The sequence below is a fragment of the Aulonocara sp. 'chitande type north' Nkhata Bay genome, linkage group LG14, assembly GCF_057382095.1.
Source record: "Aulonocara sp. 'chitande type north' Nkhata Bay isolate Kocher_YH1m ecotype deep benthic linkage group LG14, A_spYH_male_GT1.1, whole genome shotgun sequence".
Lineage (NCBI taxonomy): Eukaryota > Metazoa > Chordata > Actinopteri > Cichliformes > Cichlidae > Aulonocara > Aulonocara sp. 'chitande type north' Nkhata Bay.
In genome coordinates this window covers 25625221-25646792 of record NC_141357.1, presented here as the reverse complement: position 1 = coordinate 25646792, position 21572 = coordinate 25625221, and the positions used below count along the sequence as shown (strand labels likewise).

Genomic DNA, 21572 nt, shown 5'->3' with positions numbered 1-21572 from the left:
TCTGCATGAGATCTACAGCGTGTTATATTTTTTATGTATACATAGTCTACATAGACTTGGTGAAAGGACTCAAGATGGATACATGAAATGTGTGGGTTAATGAACGCCATAAAATGATTTTTCTTAAAAACACACTCATTAAACATCTGCAGCAAAAATTTAACAAAAGCAATTTGCTGTTGTGCAGCCTGAGCGAACAGTGATTTATACAATAGGGGAGTATGCTGATTTCTATTGGATTTTTTTCTATAATAAAATACCCAATTCTGCTTGTTATTTACTGGCTGATTTTTCACAATTGATTTAGCTTACTGATAGTAGTCAGTACTCACTCCATAGGCTATCATTGCCAAAGTCATGTTGGTTAATCCACTACTCACAGTCACTGATGAAAATGAAGGTGACAGAATCTTCTCACTATGTGCAAGGTTTGGGTAACAGCCAGGTAAAGCAGCCAGCTGTGTCAGTGCTAGAGTGTTTGTGAAACAGGATCCAGAGTATTTGTGAATAAATACGCAGTGAACATGTTGCTCTGCAATACTACAGTATAGAAATGTGTGGTTACAACTGTATTCTACTATGAATGTCTTGCCATTGATACATGTTGCTCTGTATTTATATACCAGTCCAGAAGACTCACTGTTTTTCGTGGTGCTTTTGCTGGTTTTACTCTCTTTTGATTTTTGTGAAATATACATTAATTCTTTGGACTTCAGGCTTCACAAAAAAAGAAAAGAATATTATATCGTGTAATTAGTCTCCTCTTCTTGGCACATTAATCTTGCATCAGTTATACAACAAACCCTTTTAGAAGGCTCAGTTGTTAATGAATTTTGTTTTATCAGATATCATATGAAAGGCAGTTCCTACAGTGATAACTTTAAAATAAGAGAAGCTATTTTGTAATTAATTGAATAAACCTTTCAGCATTAGTACATAAACAAAGCATGGATAAATCTTCTTACTGTAGTGCACTGTAGCATACTACAATTCCGTTACATATTGTAGTATAATATTTGGTATCAGCAACATTTTATTTTCACTTCTATGTAAAGGTTAAACATAAAAGTGGTGCTTATTTAAAGTAAAGTAGCAAAAATAGTGGAAATGCAACACAGTTAACTGTTACAAAACCTAAGTTCATTTCTCAGAGAAGTCCTGCTTTTATTTTGGTGACCTTACTTTAAATTTTCTAAATTGCACAGATGTAAGAGTATCTTTTTCTTTCTTTTTTTTTTCTCCCATTTTCCAGCCGGTTACCAAGGAGACAAGGTTCGATCCTGTACTGTACAACAGGCATTATTCTTCAGTGGCTTCGCTCAGACCCGTGAGTTTGCTTCCACCTCTGCCTTCTCATCCTGTATACATCTTTTCCCTATACATCTTCTCTGCTTTTTCCCCTATATCTCCACTCCAGCCATTCCTTTGTTTGTCACTCTGTTTTGTCCCCATTGATTTGGGGTTGACGCTACTGTTTGTGGAAGATTCATTAGTATGGGTCCCCATTTTCTGTTGACTCATTCCTCCATGCTCGTCTTTGCATTCTAAGTGCCTTCAGAAAAAGAAATACAGACTAAGTGAAAGTGCCAGCTTTTCCTTGTTGTCTCACTTCATGCTCTTTCGTTAGCACGACTCTAGTGAGTCATTTCAGGGCTACCCTTTTCTGACTAAACTGCATTTTTGGTGTTAAGCTAAAGTCGCACATCACTTTGCTTACAAGTGGACGTCTGTATGGACTGTAGCTCTGTTAAATACTTTCTAAAAAAATTATTTTTGGGTAACGTCTGTGCCTTGTGAAATTATTTTAAATAATTTAAATCTCACTTAAAAGTACTTAAAAATGTAGTACCATTAATTGAAACTTGTAAGATCTTTAAAGAGAAACAAGAGAGAATTTGTAAAAAGAAGAAAAAAAGTCAACCAATATTGTTTTTTTTTTGTTTGTTTTTTTAACTCTTTAGACAGAAAAAGGCAAAAAAAATAAAAAATTGCTCACCTTTTTTGCTTTTATTGTCAGATTGTTGTCGAGTATCAGTCACCTGGTGCTGGACGAAATCCATGAGAGAAACCTGCAATCAGACGTTTTGCTCATCATTGTAAAGGACTTACTCAACCTCCGAGATGACCTTAAGATCATTCTCATGAGTGCCACGCTCAACGCAGAGAAGTTTTCCCAATATTTTGGTGTGTAGCTCACTAATTTCTTCACCAAATTGTCAGCAAAAGTTTTGCAGTTCTAATAAGTTGAGCTGTTCCTCTTTCTCGCCGCTCACGGTTTTGTTCTCGGTTTAGACAACTGCCCAATGATCCACATTCCTGGTTTGACGTTCCCAGTGGAGGAGTTCCTACTTGAGGACATTATAGAGATGACCAGGTAGAACCACTTTTCTACCAAACACACATGTACATGTACATGCACAAAGACACATTGGGACCTCGTATAAACTAGGCTGGGTTTCTCTGCTAGGTATCGCCCCCAGAATCAGGACCGTCGCCCCTCATGGAAGAGAGGTTTTTGGCAGGGGCGAAACTCCAGACCTGAGAAAGAGGAGAAAGAGGCTGAATACAAGGAAAGCTGGCCATGTTACGCACGAACACTACAGGGCAGGTGAGTTGGTGAGAAAATCAGGCTACTTAAATTGGAAGAACAGCTGCCAGTTTTTTGGGGGTTTTTTAGGTAGGAAGCAGGAGGATTTGTGAGACTCGTAGTTTTGAGTAAATACATTTCTTTTAAAGTTCTGATTTAATGAAGATTAAATATAGAGAATTATGGTTTTGATCTACAAACAGTAAGAGAAAGATGAGTGCTTGAAACTGATGTCTGATGCATTTGTTACATAAACACAGCTACAATTAAAGTGCACCATCACAGACAGTTCCAAGGTCTGCTTAGTACAGACACAGCAACACTGTAGCTTAGTTGCTTTTGTTCAAAACATAATTACAGCTGTGAAGGACTTTGCTTTGCCAATTTGACACTTACTAAATTTTTTGGGTGCAAATTTCTCTCTAATAACTGCTTTAAAATTTTTAAGACAATCCCACAACACAACAGAATGGAGATAAGATGCCACTAGACACACCTGCAATATAACAACAGAGGCTCTAAACAGGAGACAGAAGATTGTTCATGTCTACGTGACTGGATTCCACTTCAAAAACTATTTCAGTTTAATTTTAAAGTAATCCTGGACATGATCCAGTTTGAATACTATAGGTAAGGAATTCGATATGTTGATACCCTGAACAGAAAAGGCTATTTTTCTCAAGTGAGAATTCTTGTAATAACACTTGAAGTTTCCAAAATGCTTTGTCTTACTGAACTGAAAGCTTTAAGAAGAATCACAATATTACTGAGAACTGAGGAGCCCGATCATTTATAAAATAGCGTAATATTAACAAATATTTTTTTAAATGTCTTGGCATATTCAATCTTGGTTTGTTTTGCCAGTGTTTAGTTTTGTTATTAAAAAATAATTAAGTCCTAAATTCACAACATGGCATCCAGTCTATTGTGTAACTAGGCAGAAATATTACTTTGAACACTGTCGGTGTGCTTGCAAAATTAGTTTTCTGGTGATTTCAAATGGTTTCAACATAAAACACATTTTTGTATTAAGACCTACTGGAATACATTTTTTAAAAAACAGAAATACTGCTTTTATAGTTGAACACGACACAGATGTTTCTCTTTTTCTCATTCTAAAGGGAAAAAAAGACAAAGGAACCAATTATTAATATGTTACTGATCACCAGTGCTATTACCACAACAAAGAAAAAGTATCAACTGTAACTCAAAGCTATTCTGCATTTTTGTACTAAAGCATAGCATGTGAAAATATTTATAAACCTGTTGTAGCCATATTACAGCGTGTGACACCTCCAGCAACAAGTAAGGGGAGAGCAGGAGCACTTATGTTGCCATGTCCATGTCCTGTGTTTTACAGGTACTCTGACACAACCATTGAGGCTCTCGAGATATTAGACAGAGATGAGAAGATTGATCTGGACCTAATTCTGGCACTAATTCGTTATATTGTGCTCAATGAGGAGGTGAGTCTAACCTTTTAGTTGTGGTTTGAGTGCAGCTGGCATAAATTGGCCAAATTCTAGACGATGCGTTTTATTTAAAAAAACAACAACAACAAACTGAATTTGTACTTTATGAAAATGTCAAAATGAATGTTTCTGTAACAGGAGCTTGCCTTTGAAGATTGTCATTTTTGGACATCATGTTCTTTAATCATTGACAAAAAGTTGCCTATGTGAAAGGTGGCTTGATATTAAATGGAAACTAATAGTTAATGGAGACTCTTAGGCTGGCAAAGTACAGTACATTCCTAGATGGAGCAGATGGAGGGAGCAGGCGGGCTAGCTGCCAAACACAGACATTAGATCAGAGAAAATGACACAGATCCTGGCAGCAAATTTCTGCTAATGAGTGATTGAACAGATGCTCTCCCGCTGCACCTCCATTCCCTTTTTTCTTTTTCCAGTTCTGGTTAACTTTCCTTTTTGGATGTCGGCATCATTTCAGTGCACAGTTGTTAGCTTTGTGAATACAGTGTCACCTGTGTGACTTGAAAGTAGAAAGTTTTAATTTTTGTAACTACTGGCCCAGTAGCTTTTCTAGGAAGTGGTAAAATGGTTATTATGAAAAAATATATGTCCATACTTCAGCTGCTTATCTAGAGCCTGGAGCCTATCCCAGCTATTATACAATGGGGCAAAAAAGTATTTAGTCAGCCACCGATTGTGCAAGTTCCCCCACCTAAAATGATGACAGAGGTCAGTAATTTGCACCAGAGGTACACTTCAACTGTGAGAGACAGAATGTGAAAAAAAAATCCATGAATCCACATGGTAGGATTTGTAAAGAATTTATTCGTAAATCAGGGTGGAAAATAAGTATTTGGTCAATAACAAAAATACAACTCAATACTTTGTAACATAACCTTTGTTGGCAATAACAGAGGTCAAACGTTTACTATAGGTCTTTACCAGGTTTGCACACACAGTAGCTGGTATTTTGGCCCATTCCTCCATGCAGATCTTCTCGAGAGCAGTGATGTTTTGGGGCTGTCGCCGAGCAACACGGACTTTCAACTCCAGCCACAGATTTTCTATGGGGTTGAGGTCTGGAGACTGGCTAGGCCACTCCAGGACTTTCAAATGCTTCTTACGGAGCCACTCCTTTGTTTCCCGGGCGGTGTGTTTTGGATCATTGTCATGTTGGAAGACCCAGCCTCGTTTCATCTTCAAAGTTCTCACTGATGGAAGGAGGTTTTGGCTCAAAATCTCACGATACATGGCCCCATTCATTCTGTCCTTAACACGGATCAGTCGTCCTATCCCCTTGGCAGAAAAACAGCCCCATAGCATGATGTTTCCAATCCCATGCTTCACAGTAGGTATGGTGTTCTTGGGATGCAACTCAGTATTCTTCTTCCTCCAAACACGACGAGTTGAGTTTATACCAAAAAGTTCTACTTTGGTTTCATCTGACCACATGACATTCTCCCAATCCTCTGCTGTATCATCCATGTGCTCTCTGGCAAACTTCAGACGGGCCTGGACATGCACTGGCTTCAGCAGCGGAACACGTCTGGCACTGCGGGATTTGATTCCCTGCCGTTGTAGTGTGTTACTGATGGTGACCTCTGTTACTTTGGTCCCAGCTCTCTGCAGGTCATTCACCAGGTCCCCCCGTGTGGTTCTGGGATCTTTGCTCACCGTTCTCATGATCATTTTGACCCCACGGGATGAGATCTTGCGTGGAGCCCCAGATCGAGGGAGATTATCAGTGGTCTTGTATGTCTTCCATTTTCTGATGATTGCTCCCACAGTTGATTTTTTCACACCAAGCTGCTTGCCTATTGTAGATTCACTCTTCCCAGTCTGGTGCAGGTCTACAATACTTTTCCTGGTGTCCTTCGAAAGCTCTTTGGTCTTGGCCATGGCGGAGTTTGGAGTCTGACTGTTTGAGGCTGTGGACAGGTGTCTTTTATACAGATGATGAGTTCAAACAGGTGCCATTCATACAGGTAACGAGTGGGGGACAGAAAAGCTTCTTACAGAAGACGTTACAGGTCTGTGAGAGCCAGAGATTTTCCTTGTTTGAGGTGACCAAATACTTATTTTCCTCCCTAATTTACGAATAAATTCTTTACAAATCCTACCATGTGGATTCATGGATTTTTTTTTTTTCACATTCTGTCTCTCACAGTTGAAGTGTACCTCTGGTGCAAATTACTGACCTCTGTCATCATTTTAAGTGGGGGAACTTGCACAATCGGTGGCTGACTAAATACTTTTTTGCCCCACTGTAGGTCAAGGGCAGGGTACACCTTATACAGGTCGTCTGTCCATCACAGATCTAACACAGAGAGACAAACAAAGACACAAACCTACAGAGACAGTTTAGCGTCTATAATTTACAGCCAGCACCCAAAGAAAGCCAACACAGGCACAGGGAGACATGCACACTCCACAGAAATCCCCCCTGCTGACCAGGAGGCGATTCAGGGTAGACTACTATTAATGAGAGAAGAATGATTAGTTTACTACCATTTTAAAAAGTTAAGTGCTATGACTGAATGAAGTAAAATAGTTTTGGATGTATAAATAAACAAGAGAATGAAAAAGAAGAAGAACACGGAGTGACTAACAGAGGCAGACAGAATAATTATACTTTCCCATATGAAGCTGTATCTCCATCAGTCACGGCCACACTGAGCCAGTCAACCAGCTGATTTGTTGTGGCATTGTCAAATGGCTGTGAGAGAACTGGCTGATTCACCATGATGGTAATCTGAACCAAGGATATGGGCCATCTGCTGAGCTTTTGACTGTGATGATTGGTTAATTATGTTGCAGGGTTCTGTGATTATACACCTAGGGGTTTAACATACAGGCATTAATGAATGCCTGCTGGGTGCAACTGTATGTGGGTGGTTTGCTGTGTGTGTTTGTGTGTGCTGTCATAGAGTAGACTCTCCAGAGCTTACTGTACTGTACTGTCACTTAATTTTTAGTTAGAATTAATTAGAGTGTGTTTCTTCCTGGATGCGTGTAATTTGTCAGGTTGTAGCTAGGCAGCCGACCTTCATCTCTTTCACAAATACACATGCAGAGACTTTAACATACATACAGTCCCATGTGAGTGCCAGTGGTTGAGAACTGGGGATAATAATTAGCTTTAATTAAAAAGTTGGGGAAACCAAGGCCTAGAAGCTACTTTTTATGCCTTCCCTTCATTTCTCGGAGGAAATGAATAGCATGGTGCTTTTTATAGAATCGATTTTTATAGCAGCTTAATTTTAGCTAGAGAATACTTTGTTTAAATCTGGATAGGATGAAAACGAGTTTGCTGAAACTCTGCTCTGTATTATAGCTCTGTACAGTCTGTATAACTGTATATTTATTAAAGACAGATTTGACTAATTTTATCTTTGACCTTTCCAGCATGGCTCCATGGGCTAGCATTGACTGCCTTGTGTAATTTTTTGTGTCACAAACTGTAACCTTCATATTTGTGTCACTGATTTCTGTCAAAACTTTGAGTATTTAGTGTTGAGACAACAACTGTGGTAATAGCTTGTATGGAAAGAAATGAAACAGTACTGCACCATAAACAATTGACTGATTTTTGACTTTGTCTCATTCTTTGTCTCCTTCTCTCTATTCTATTCTTTGCTGCTGCAATGACTGAGCTCTTCATCAGTCATTAAAGGAGTCTTTTTCAGCTTTTTTTTTTTTTTTTTAAACCATTACAGCATTACTGTAATGGATTTTGGCTTTGTGAATGAGGCGCCGATGCCTGATATCCATTAAGTGGTCAGCAATCTGCAGCCACTGACAAAAGAGCTCAATGCGCAGAGATTTCCTCACCATTTAGTCTTCTCTTCTTATGTTTTCACAGCTAGCGTTTCTGTGTCTGTACTTTTTCATGTGACTTATTGATTTCCTTTTCTCTTTGCTATTGTGGGGAAAATTAAGTCAGTGCTTTTGTTAATGTTAATCAGATGCTCTCCTGTACTATAAAGATGCATTTGTCATAAAGATGTTGGAGTTTCAGTGGCTATTTTGTGTCTGAATGTGAATGTAGAGGTTGGGAGCTGAGAGCAAATCATATCTACAGTATCTGCCTCAGCTCAGCTCCTCTGAGGTCATGGGCATCTTGTTTGCTGGACCCGCAATCTACTGAGACCCTGCTGGATTTTGTGACTTACAGCTGTGTTGAGAGTTTTGTATCATGTCTTGGACAGGAAGGAGCAATCTTGGTGTTCTTGCCTGGTTGGGACAATATCAGTACTCTCAATGACCTTCTCATGGCTCAGCAAATGTTCCGATCAGGTATGCAAACAGAAACACACATTCAGGATGTACAGCATGGAAGTGAATGCACGTCGGTGTCTTGCAATTTTTCTTTCTTGCTTTGACTATACAGTTTTCTGTTCCACAGTTGAGAAATCCATCCTTTGATTTTCTTAACCACTTATTGAATTCAGGGTCGCAGCAATATAAAAGCCTATTACAGCTGTCATAGAGCAAGAAGCAGGGTACACTGAACTGGTCGTCAGTCTATCACAAGGCGAGAGAGACGACAACCATTCATAGTTCACACTTAAGGCCGATTTAGAATCGCCACGTAACCTAACAAGTATGTCTTGGAACTGTGCGAGAAAGATGGAGTACCTGGAGCAGACTGACACAGGCAGATTCAAACCCAGGATCTTCTTACCATGACGAGACAGCACTCATCATTGCGCCACTTTGTTGAAATACACCCATTTTCTTAACTGCTTATGGCTTAGTCTCACTGGAGTCAAAATGAGGGTGGTTTCCCGATTGCTGGTTTTGCATTTGGTGACAGATTACAAATAGAGTTTGACTGCAATAGTCAACTGGTCTCTTTGTCAGTTGTGATATACAGTTAACTCTGAAAGTTTAGCAAAGGTTTGGAAATAAAGGCTCTATATTATAAAAGATTTGTCTTCCAGCTTATATTTTCGCAAAAGATGACTTGACTCCGCTGGTTGCTGATTGCTTGTATTTTGCGTATATTTGTATGTAAAGACAAAGTTGCTAAACACGTATGTCATTTTAAGTTAAGTGGACTCCAGCAACTATGTCACTATTTGTGGTGCAATTTTTCCATTCATCCGTTATCTTCCACCTATCTGAAGTAGGGGTGCTGTGGCTGTAGAATTCTCCATGGTTTCATGATACTTGTTGTTATAGAACACATAATTGTTCAGCCTATGGACTAGTTGTATCTTAAATTGACAGTCAGTGTTTTATTTGAGTTTTTCTTTTGTGTCCTGTTACATTTCAGACCGGTTTGTTATCATCCCTTTACACTCCCTCATGCCAACTGTTAATCAGACACAGGTCAGTATTCTTCAGTTTCTCTTTTTTCTCTTTCTCGGACCATCTCTTTGTCAATTGTGTCCTACTTTAGTCCCCTTTCAATATCACAAATGTCCTGCTCAATTTTTCTCTCTAATTCTTCTCAGGTTTTTAAAAGGCCTCCTCCTGGAGTTCGAAAGATTGTGATTGCTACCAATATAGCTGAGACCAGGTTTGTAAGAGCATGCGTCTGTGGTAAAAGCTTGTCCAGTCTTTGCATTTGTACTTTGGAAAGTGTTTAAAGGTTTAGAAAAAACACAGACCTTTTATGACATTCCATCATATATCTGTTTTCTGTGTGTGCCAGTGCCTCAGTCAGGAATGAGGCCTACAACTGGATTGGAGCTAATTAGCATACATCTCTTGGATTGATTACAAATACTGTCATATTGGTTTGGATGAGAAAACTCTGACAGGCAATTTGTTAATGCGTTCAGAGTGCTGCATTCACACAAACGAGCAGAGCAAATTAAGGAGCTGCCTGCCCTCAGCACTCCCCTCATATCACTCCACTAAATATAGACTCTAAACTAGAGTTGGATGTCTCGAGACCACTTTTACTTGGTCTTGGTCTCGTCTTGGTCTCGACGGACTTTTGTCCTGGTCTCGGTCTTGGTCTCGCTGTTTCGGTCCTGTGTTCTCAAATCTAAATTCTCTAAATCGGTTTCAGTTGTGTACTGATGTACACAACAATGGACATAAGGAGCTTCTTTCAAAGAAAAAACTCAGGTAGATGTTATTTTATATATTATGCTTTGGATGTTGTTCAGTATATCTATGCAAAACAAGAGGAATTTCAATACACAGCAGTATATTCACAGTTGAAACCAGATATTTACACACACTTTATGGAGAAAACAAACTTTTTTTTACTGTTAAACATCAATTTAGAGTAAACTTTTGTTTTAGATAAATAAATGTTGAAATATCTTTTGAATTAGTGAAATGTCAGAATAAAAAGAGGGAGCTGTCTATTTTAATCACTTTCATCAAATTTAGGAGCACATGTACACTAAGTTTATGGTTAATTAATAAGAAAACTCCAGACGATTCCATTCTGAGCTGAAGAAGCTTCTGATTGGTTAGTAGAGTCCATGTGAGTAAATTGGTGGCACAGTTGTGGATGCATATAAGGCAAAACACAGAGCCTGTTTCTTTGACACGGGAAAAATCCAGAGATGTCAACCAAAACACCAGGAAAAGAACTGTGGAGCTCCATAAGTGTGGCTCAATTTTGAATACTATTTGGTGCCATTTGCAATTAAGAAATACAGATAGTTTCTCTCTTTACTCTTAAAGTTAACAAATATGTTTTTTATATTTATCAATCTAAAAAAATAAACATTTAGTTTGATTTGATGTTACAATTAAAAAAGTGTTTTTATCTCAAGAGTAAGTAAATATCTGGTTTCAACTGTATATTTGATGATGATGGAGTTTGGCTTGATTGTCAGCACAAAGAGGGAGAGAGAGGAACAGAGAGGGAGAGAGAGGAACAGAGAGGGAGAGAGAGGAACAGAGAGGGAGAGAGAGGAACAGAGAGGGAGAGAGAGAATGAGGACAGAACAGAGATGGAATAAGAGCAGGGGAGACACACATGTTAGTCAAATGGTTGTTTGCCAAAACTCATCAGAACATGTACCTAGTGTTTCTTTTTAGATACCATTTGTTACTTTTCAAATTCTATATTTATTAAGTTATGCAGGCTTGTTTGCACAACAAGGCTAAATAATTATATAAACTTTTCTCAATCTAAATATTGTACTTTGGTAGAATTAAAAAATAAGTGTAGTGCAGGTCTATGGTGATTTTTAGTGCTACTATCATCTAGTTCTGATTCTGGTTCTGTCTTGGTTACTGTTGTAGTCCTGTTTTAATTCCGGATCAGTTCTGGGTCTGGTTGAATTGGGGTTTAGTCCCTGTGTCTTGATACAGGCCCGACTTTGTTCTGCCTTGCTGCTTAATTAAAAAACTAGTTTAAGGTGTCCTGCATATGTATATAGAATAGCATCTGGCTGCAGTTTAAAGACTTTTTTTGTCTCGGTCTCGGTCTCGGTCTTGGTCTCGTCTCAACTTGGTCTTGGTCTTGTCTTGGTCTCGGATTAGGCGGTCTTGACTACAAGTCTACTCAGAAACCTACCAAAGGGCTGGATTTTATTTTTTACTTCTAAGTGATTGTGTAAGAGTCTTAACTAGGAATTCTTGAGAGTCTACTTTCAATAGGGCTGTGCGATATGACCAAAATCTCATATCCCGATATAAGAATTCTGTCGTCCTGATAACGATATAAATCACAAAAATGTAACATTTTCTGTAAATTCTGTGAATCTCGGGCAGCTCGTCTTGCGGGAAGTGTTTCCAGCTGCGCGTCATGTAGCTGGAGTCGAGTGTTTTAACAGATGTATGAAACGATACATTTTTAGACATAAGTTGTAGCAGCCGCCGTTTTCTCTGTGAGTATTTATTACACAGCGTGCTGCGGGGAAAAGCCTGTTCTAACGTTTGAGTCTAAGGTTTATTTTCTAGCACCTGGCGGCTCTTTTCTACTTCTCATCCGTAAATAATCTGCTCTTTCACGTGATTCAGTTTATTTTGAAAAGTCTCAACAGGATCTTGAGCTTTATCGTGAAAGGTTTATGTGGAACGTAAACAAGCGGACACGCGATAGTGTTACCGTCGTTGTTGCTAACCACAACGCATAAAAACAGGCGCTTGTCCGTCCATAGTGTGGTTATATTAAATATAAGAGAAAGAGAGAACTTTAAGAAATTAATATAGCCACTACAGTGACCATCAAAACGATGAAAAAATATTGCCGCAAACAGTTTATTTTTGCGACACCACCAAACAAACGATAGCGTAAAATGAAACGATATATATCGTTATATCGAACAGCCCTAACTTTGAAGTGTTTTTTCTGTATTATTACGTGCAACTTATGTTTTCCCCCCTTTCTCTCTCGCCTGCTCCTCACAGCATCACCATCGATGATGTTGTTTATGTGATAGATGGAGGCAAAATTAAGGAGACCAACTTTGACACCAGCAATAACATCAGCACCATGATGGCTGAGTGGGTTAGCTTGGCCAATGCCAAACAGAGGAAAGGACGTGCTGGCAGGTGTGTGTGTGTTTATGTGTGCGTTTGTGTCTACACGTGGGTATATTTGTAGATTATAATATAATGAGGGCATACTTTATATTAGTGCCTCTGGGTATGCAATATGGGATAATTAGCTTCCCATCTATTTGTCATCTGAGCTCTCCATCACTCTTCCCTGTAAGACCACTCTGTCCTGCTTTCCCATCTGTAACCACTCAGAAAGGCAAAGTGTAGTCACTCTCAGGTTGTTTCCAGTCTTTTACTTGAGACGTCTGTTCTGTTATATAGCTCTGACATCAAAGTGCAGCAAGGCCCAATTAGCAGAGCTGCTTACTGTGTGCAGTTTCATCCCACTGATTTTTAAAGTAAGCCCTTGTCACAGGGCCTGTAAAACATTTAACCTCTTTTCCTTCTCTGTCTCTCTAACAACTCTCTTCTCTAAATATCCAGAGTGTGTCCGGGGAAATGCTATCACCTGTACAACGGTCTGAGGGCCAGCCTGTTGGATGCCTATCAATTACCTGAAATTATGAGGACACCACTGGAGGAGCTGTGCTTGCAGATTAAGGTTGTATATGCGGAGAGAAAGAGGGATAGACTGACAGAGAGAGAGACAGATAGATGTGGGTTTGGGAGTTTAGATGAGGACAAGATTGCTCTCAATGAGTTTTGTGAGTGCAGGGGCGGAACGAGGACAGCGCTGCTGTTTTTGGTGTTGTGCTGAATTACAGCCTCTCCTCTCTAATGAGAACTGGGGATGAGCATCCCGGGCTGACTCATGCCCTCTCCCGCTCTTACTCTCATTTTTTACAGACAGTATAATTACTTTTCTACACATTTTTTTTCTCTTATATAAACAGTCTTTTTCTTCTTTGGTTGCTTACTTTTTTTTTTCGCGTTCTCTTTTGAAATCCTCACGCTCCACTCAGACATATTTTAAACAGTGCTAATGGAAAGTTAAGCCAAAGGTCATTTAGATGTAGTGTTTGCTGTGATTGTTCTCACCAGTTGCTGTATTGGATATGCATTTTAGTGTGTCTCCCCCACTCTCTGTGCTGGATGTATTTGAGTATGTGTGTGATATGGTTTTTGAAGCTAGTGGGTGAGAGTTGCACAATGCATCAGACAGTCCTTAAAGTGAGACAAACACTGACAACATGCTAACCTTGACCTGGCTCTCTAATGCACAAACACTTCAACATCACATTGTTAGTCAGACATAGAGATGTGGCTGTTTCATTGCTCTGCAGTTAGCCACAAGTAAATGTTCCTTTTGAATGTGGAAATGAACGTGCATTTAGCCAAACCAAACCATGTGATCACATTCATTTCGCGTAGCATTCAGTGAATTGCGTTAGTTAAGATTAGAAGTAAGCACTAACATCTTTGTTGTTCTGTCACAAAAAGCAATATGAGCAAGTCATTCAAAGCTAACTGTACTTGATCTTACTATATCTATAGTACTGTGAAAATGTCTTGAGTGATCCCTTATTTCTTTATCTTTTGCCTCCAATAAGTCAGACTTTCTTGTAATTTTAAAGCAGTCTTTAGTAGTAGTTCTCCAGGCTTTTAGGTCTTTTAAAGTTTTCCTTTAAACATTGAGGAACTTTTTCTTGTTTGTTTTGGGGGGGGGTTTTCCGCTTTGTCTATTAAGTCACTTAGCACTGGCGTATAATTAATTAAGGTTTTTGTTTTGGGGTTTTTTGTTAAAAGGCACCTAACTTAAGGGATAAACCAGTGTTGTCTACACATAACAAATAACTTAATCAGTTTCAAAAAGTACTTTAGGCACTTTTTTATTATCTGACTGTCATTAAAACTCATAATTTTGAAAGACTTAAAATAATATTTCTGAGGTATATTAGTTATTAACTGAAATATTTGCATAACTCAGTATGTGCAGTGTGTTCTCAAAAAGAGAAGTGGCAGAAGAAAAACTGTCTACAGCAGATGAACACCTCAAAGTAATGAAGAGAAGTACAAAAAAGTCCTGCAAAGACCTGACACAGGACCTGAAAGGTAGATCTGACCTTTTGATTTATCTACTGTTCACTGAAGCCTCATCAGAAATGGTCTCAGAGGACAGGTGGCTTTCAAGAAGCCATTCATAAGGAAGAGAAGAGTTAGAAAAGAATGAGGTATGCCAAATTACATAAGAACTGGACTTAAAATAAATGGCTACAGGTTTTATGGGGTGATGAGTCCAAATTTGTCATTTTTGGTTAAAACTGGTGTCAGTATGTACAGAGGTGGGCAGGAGAGAGGAGCAACAGGTAGTGCCTCCATTTGTAAAACACAGTGAAGGCTCGGTCATGTTTTGTAGCTGGATCTCAGCCAGTGGTAATAGAGGTATTATCAACATTGCCCAAATTATGAACACAGAAAAACACAGTCATACTCTGATCCACCATGAAGTACCATCTGGAAAGCATCTGATTGGCATGTTTCATCATGACAGCCATCCCAAATACACTGCCAGTGCAGTAAAAGCGTACCTTGATTGAAAAACACACAGTGGAACACTATTAGTCATGGATTGGCCTTCTCAGAGCCCAGATCTTAACATTATTGATGCAGTGTGGGATCATCTTGACAGAGAACAGAGCAGAGGACAGCCAACATCTAAAGAAGAGCTTTGAACGTCCATCAAGAGGCCTGGAGAAATATTCCTGAAGATTATTTAAAGAAATAATAAGAAAGCTGCACAAGAGAGTTCAGGCTGTTTTGAAGAACAAAAGTGGTCATACCGAATGTCAAAATATGAAGAAATGGGGAGTGGCTCAAGACTTTTCCACAGTACTGTGTGTCTATAAATCAATGTTTTCCATAGTTAACAGCCCACCTGATTAAGTAAAGGGAATTATGTGGAAAAAATTATGACATGCTTGTGCTGATCAAAGCAAAATATCACATACACTCCCTAGATACTGAAGCTTGGGTCTATAGGTCGATTCCTGGAGAAAGCCTTGGACCGTCCCACTGAAAAGGCTGTCAGCCTCGCCATCAAGAATCTCACAGAACTGGTAAGAAAGTAACTAAAAGGGTTTTTAAGAGATTGTTACGAATCAGAGTATCAATTGCATGCTGGGCTGTGACCAAAGATTACATAATATACTAGTAACTTAATATATTAGTAACTAACTAAAAAGCCCTTACAAATTCAGTAACTTGTGTTGCAGCAGCAAACTGAGAAATTAGTATTTACCCAGATAAAAATGAGCTTTCAGGCTAATGAGGTTAAACTTGTTAAAATAAAATAAAATTGTGGGATAGTTATTATGCACATGTTTCTGAATGCCCTTTCTTATGGATATGATGACATTGTTTTGTCAGAACGCCCTGGACCAAAGAGAGAATCTTACAGCATTGGGTTTCCACCTGGCTCGCCTGCCTGTGGAACCTCACATTGGCAAGCTCATCCTGTTTGGAGCTCTGTTGGGCTGCCTTGACCCTGTACTCACTATTGCTGCTTCCCTCAGCTTCAAAGACCCTTTTTTCATACCCCTGGTAGGTAGAGCTGAGTTCACAGACAGCTTATGAAAGCTTACGCTGTATACTATCTTTGAACTTGTGTGTGTGTGTGCATTTTGTTTTTGTTTTTTAACGTATCTGTTTGTCTTAGGGTAAAGAGAAGATGGCAGACATGAGGCGGAAGGCCCTCTCTAGAAACTCGAAGAGTGACCACCTCACTATTGTCAATGCTTTCCAGGTAGAACAGCCCACATGGGTGACTCCTGATTTTGTACTCACAGATGTGTCTGCTGTATGAATTGATCCTATCTTAATTTATCATGCATTGATTTACCCAGGGCTGGGAGGATGCAAAGCAGCGTGGAGGCAGGTATGAAAGGGAATACTGCTGGGACAACTTCCTGTCTGCCAACACACTCCAGGTGAGTCGGGATGATTCTGCGTGACTATATTTTAAATATGGACTTCTTTCTGTGAAGTCAAAGGTGTGCTGTATTATTAGAAGCAACTTGTCCTTTCATCATTCAGATGCTGCAAAACATGAAGGGTCAGTTTGCCGAACATCTCATGCATGCAGGCTTTGTCAGCAGCAACGATCCCAAAGACCCCAAATCTAATGTCAACTCGGGTAAGTAAGAAGTTTTTCTGTTTGTTTGTTGTTTTTTAACTGGTCATGATATCTGGGCTGTGAAGCAGTAGCAAAGTATGATATGAAGCATTTAAGTTTAATATTTTCTTTTTCATTTGTTCTTTATCTGTCACTTTTTTTCCCCTCAGGCAATGAAAAATTAATCAAGGCAGTGATTGTAGCAGGTCTGTACCCTAAGGTGGCCATGATCAGACCATCTCACAGCAAAAAGAGGCCAGGGTAAGTTTGCTAATCCAAAGGAGGAGATGAGCAATGACAGACAGGAAAGGGCTGCACAGGCCAAGATAGAGAGGTCCACAATCAGTCTTATTGATCTCCAGAGAGAAAAATAGCCTTCACACTGCAATATCTCATCATACGTCCTGGTAAGAGTGCTCTGTAAGGGCACTGTGACAATTACCCCAGGCTGTGCAGAGGCCACGTTTGGATGATTGTCAAAAACAAAGGCACTTTTGCAGCTCAAGATCAATGCAGTCATCATAAAATTGCCCAAAGGCAGCTGTCATAAGCGGTGGCTGTGACCTGCGTGCAAAAGACAGACACGCACAACAGGGGCACAGACTCTTTCACAGCAGGCTGTCACTTTTATTGTTTATCTCGTTGACAGCTTTAGACCTAGGTGCACAGTCATTTCCCAGGGTCATTTCCTTTGTATAAGTAATTCGTAACACCAAGCAAGTTTTTAAATGTTTATGTCCGCACCACGGCTCTCCACTTAATGAATTCAGTGCTTGATTAAGCACTTGCAACAGAATACAAAGTGGTGTACGTTGAGCTGCAAAAGAGAGACGGGCTATTTGTCTGACGCTTAAGGCACTTTGTGTAAATAGCAGAATCCATTTTCTTTTTTTTTTCTGGATTATATTGAAAACAAAGTAATCTGTATATAATCTCCTCTCTCTTATGGGTTAAGTGCATAACAGAAGGTTAGCACTTGTTCCCTGTAGTGAAACAGTTGGTTTTCTTTGGCCAACATACTGGTGTGTGGAACACAGTGTTACTTTCAGCATTCTGCATACGTTGGATTAAAAAGCCAAAAAACACCTGATAGAATTTAGCTCTTGAACAGCTAAATTCTGAGTTATTTTAGCAAAAATTATACTATATTACTTTTTCCTGGCAACCCAAACAAGCCAACAAGCAAGCGATACACGACTCTCCACTAATTTTAGAAAATTAGTGTTTTTCTAATTGTACTCTCATTAACTTTAACATTTGACATACTATCTGAGGCTGGTAGAGTTTGAGGTGGAGGAGTTTGATTTTTTTTTTCACTTCCTCTGTGCATTGCAAGGTCATGTGCATGACCTTGGGGTGAGTTTGTCAGGGCGTATAACATGTCTCGAATATTTTCCACTGAATAATTTACTGTGGAATGCTGGACTCTTAGATCATTGCTGATTTCTTTCCACCGTTTTATTGTTTTAACACAGACCAACAAACTGCAAACACTTATGTAGCGGTGTTCACACTTAATGATCAGTTAATCAGTCACATTTGATTAGGAGTACCTGGCTCCTACTTGCCTCCTTAATTCTTATAGAAATACTTAGGTTTTGACACACTAGTCCTTGGTATTCCACTGCTCATCTCTGCCTCAGAGATCACACCAGATTGTAGTGTTTGCATATAATCGTTATTTTTATCCAAACTTTTTGAATAATTTGTCTATAAAAATGTAATCAAAAGGGGGGGGGGGGGTGTTCATAACTGTTGCAATTTCTTTTTTCTTTTTTTTTAACTGTTTTCCATCTTCTGCTGTGATAAATTGTCTTTTTTTCATCATTTATTAAGATGACAATTTTAATAAAAAATATGTTGTAAAGTATGAAGAATGTGAATATTCCCAGCTCTATAAAACACACACTTAGACTCACTCACATCTGATCTTTTGCAGTGTCAAAGTGTACACTCAGGCTGACGGAAAAGTGTGTATCCACCCAAAATCTGTCAATGCCGAAGAGACGGAATTCAACTATACTTGGCTTATCTATCACCTAAAGATGAGAACAAGTAGTGTGAGTATCTTACATGGTGGAGTAATCTATCTCTCCTAGTAAATGTTATATTGTTCTGTAAATGTTATTTATTTATTTTTACATTTGAGTCTGTGTTGCTTTGTGTCTTCTTGAGTTTGCATGTGTCCCTCGAATGGTGCATATGAGTGGAAAAGAGGGCCAGTGGTTAAAGGTTGGCGATGGTGCCACACCAGCTTTGCACTTAATGAATATTTGATTAAAACACTGCCTTTCAAGTCCCTCTCAAAGGCTCTTGTGCTTCAAAGCTTCCAGATACAATGTAGTAGTTGGTGGTGGGGTGCAAAACAGTCAGTGCTGTTTGCTGACTGCTGCCTTTTTCTATATTCTCTCTTTTTTTTTCTTTCTTCCCCTCTTCACACCCGTTTCCCCTCCCTTGCATCTCTTTGTCTTTGTTCTTTCTGTGCTCTCTTTTTGTGAATGTTTCTATTCTGCAGGAAAACACCTTTTATGTCCTCTCTGATGGCCGCCTGTGCTTTTTGTCTTTAAGGGAAAATAAATGATTTGCTGCATTTCACTGTCATTATTGTTGCCATTAAATGATTTTTTTTTTCTTGTCGCATGTAAGTGGTTTTGAGCACAATGACATGGTAAAAATAAGGTATTCTGAGAGTGCGAGATTTTCAAGGTTATTTGTTTACCCTGAGAAGAAAGCAGAAGTCCAGGGCTGTAGATAGGACAAAAAAGAATAAAACTGAAGGATGACGTCCAGACTTTATCTTCTCTGACGCACTTGCCCTCGGTGAGACATAACATTACACATTCATGGAGTAAATGCAGTCGTCTCTGCTGTCTCCTCGCTTTTTTTCTCTTTTTCTTCTCTCTTCTCTCTCCATCTTTTTCTACTTCTCCCTTTTAATACTATGGTCTTCAACCTTCAAAGCTGAAATAGTTTTTGTTTGCTGTTTATCCCGCGTCTTTGACTTTTGACCTGAGAGCAAAGGAGTTTTTTGTTAGTGTGTACCCACAGAGTGATTTATAGTGCACCTATATATGACACCTTTTTCTGCCAGCAGTCTTTAGAATTTAACTATAAATAACTAAAAAAATAATAATTTGCATTATCATTAGTAGGAATGGGTATCGTTTAGGTTTTATCCGATACCGGTGCCAAACCGGTACTTTTGAAACGGTGCCGGTGCTTAAACAGTGCTCGAACCGATGCTTAAAGAATAGAGAACACAAACTTTGTCCAAAAACCTCTCATGTTTGTATTTTTAGAAGTCTCTTTTTTTTCTGCAAAATGATAACCAAGTTAGCCTTTTCTGTTGATACAGCATACCTCCTTTGGTTGGAACCAGTGCTTAAACAACGGAAAACACAAACTTTGTCCAAAAACCCCTCATGTTTAGCTGTTTTTTGTTTTGTTTTGTTTTTTTGTAAAAAGATAACAATTTTAGCCTTTTTTGCAGCTATAGGGCATATATAGTATCACTCTATCAAACATTTTTTAATCTGTAGCTCTGCTCTAAAAGAACGTACGTACCTGGGCTCGCCTACTATCCTTGGAAAGGTAAAATGATTGGCTAGAATCCAAAGTGTGTGACATCTCAGGAAACAAAAAGCACCGAAATGTGCGCTGCTTTTCGGTCTGGTTACTAACGTTTATGTCAGAACCGGTGCCGTAATGGCACCGGATACCGGTACCCATCCCTAATCATTAATCAGTCTCCTTCAAACACAGAAGAAAAATGGATGAGGTGTAATACATAAGTTAAAGTCACAGATTGGTCAAGATGACATTTCTCTTGAAACACATTTCAAACTCCACAGCCTCTCCTTACTAATGGGACACTTTCAGCCCACACCACAGAATAGCTGTCAGGCAGGGTGTGCCGTAATGATGCTGCTCTCTGTCACCAAATGTGTTGACGTGTTTGTTGTAATGGCCCTGTCGTTGCGCGTTACTGATATCTCTGTGCTCCCTCAGATCTTTCTATACGACTGCACTGAGGTGTCACCATTCTCACTGCTGTTCTTTGGAGGAGACATTACCATCCAAAAAGACGAGGACCAGGAAACCATCGCAGTGGACCAGTGGATTGTCTTTAGATCCCCAGCACGCATTGCTCACCTTGTTAAGGTAAACGACACACACATGCACATCAACAACACATCTGTCTTTTTGAAATTTCTTTTGTATTAATCTCTCCTTCCTGTCTGTCCTGCAGAGTTTAAAGAAAGAGCTGGATTCTCTGCTGCAGGACAAAATTTGTAATCCTGCTCCTGTAGACTGGCAAAACCGTCAATCCAAAGACTGTGCTGTGATCACAGCCATCATAGACCTCATCACGACCCAGGAGAAGCCCACAGGCAGCAGTAGGGGCTATGGCAGAACGTGGGCGTCGGCCCCAAGAGGAGAGCATGTTTACTTCAATGACGAAGATGATGACGATGATTAAAAGTGGATAGAGATTTGGCTGTCTCTGAAAAGAAGATGCCATGAAGTTACTGCCTGCGTCCTTGGACACAGGGTCTAGTTGGATTATTTATGATAACCAGCTGGCCTTCTTGATGGTTCTGCTTGATTGAAATTTTGCTGCTCCTGAAGGCCAAATACAGGCCACTGCTATTAAAAAGAAAGGCAAAAAAAAGGCCTGCATTTGATTCCCATAATTTTTTTTTCACCTCTTAGATCAAAGGACCAGTCTTTCTCTGAATTCTTTCTGTAACTTTATCTTGTTAGTGAACCTCTTGTTTGGATAAGTTTATTTTCACCTGTTGCCACAGGCCTGTGCAATAAAGAGAAGGTGTACCATCATGCGGCTTAACTTCATCCGCCTTGCCGGGCTGAGATGTGGAAAATCTCAAATATTGCTGGTTTTACGATGAGAGAACATAATTTGTTCTGAGCTTTAAGATCATCTGGGTAATATGATATTTCACACCCTCGATTTAATAGC

General features: G+C 39.3%; 1 protein-coding gene across 2 annotated transcripts in view; it reads left to right on the top strand.

Annotated features, from left to right (window-relative positions):
* Nucleotides 1-21430, top strand: part of dhx36 (DEAH (Asp-Glu-Ala-His) box polypeptide 36) — a 30365-nt gene extending 8935 nt beyond the window's left edge. The window contains exons 8-26 of one of the 2 annotated variants that reach the window (XR_015124701.1): nt 1253-1327; nt 2018-2184; nt 2293-2374; nt 2468-2608; nt 3948-4053; nt 8268-8355; nt 9338-9393; nt 9519-9583; nt 12388-12531; nt 12964-13081; nt 15438-15536; nt 15847-16020; nt 16136-16222; nt 16323-16406; nt 16513-16612; nt 16762-16852; nt 18531-18651; nt 19320-19411; nt 20600-20737. Coding sequence is in view for 1 of the 2 variants with exons in the window: in XM_086261790.1 (XP_086117916.1) it covers nt 1253-1327; nt 2018-2184; nt 2293-2374; nt 2468-2608; nt 3948-4053; nt 8268-8355; nt 9338-9393; nt 9519-9583; nt 12388-12531; nt 12964-13081; nt 15438-15536; nt 15847-16020; nt 16136-16222; nt 16323-16406; nt 16513-16612; nt 16762-16852; nt 18531-18651; nt 20600-20752; nt 20841-21071 (2182 nt within the window). In the remaining variant the exon portion in view is untranslated. Of the gene's footprint in view, nt 1-1252; nt 1328-2017; nt 2185-2292; nt 2375-2467; nt 2609-3947; nt 4054-8267; nt 8356-9337; nt 9394-9518; nt 9584-12387; nt 12532-12963; nt 13082-15437; nt 15537-15846; nt 16021-16135; nt 16223-16322; nt 16407-16512; nt 16613-16761; nt 16853-18530; nt 18652-19319; nt 19412-20599; nt 20753-20840 lie in introns of those variants that run through there. The other variant, XM_086261790.1, reaches the window with a different exon arrangement.
* The last annotated feature ends 142 nt before the right edge of the window (nt 21431-21572 follow it).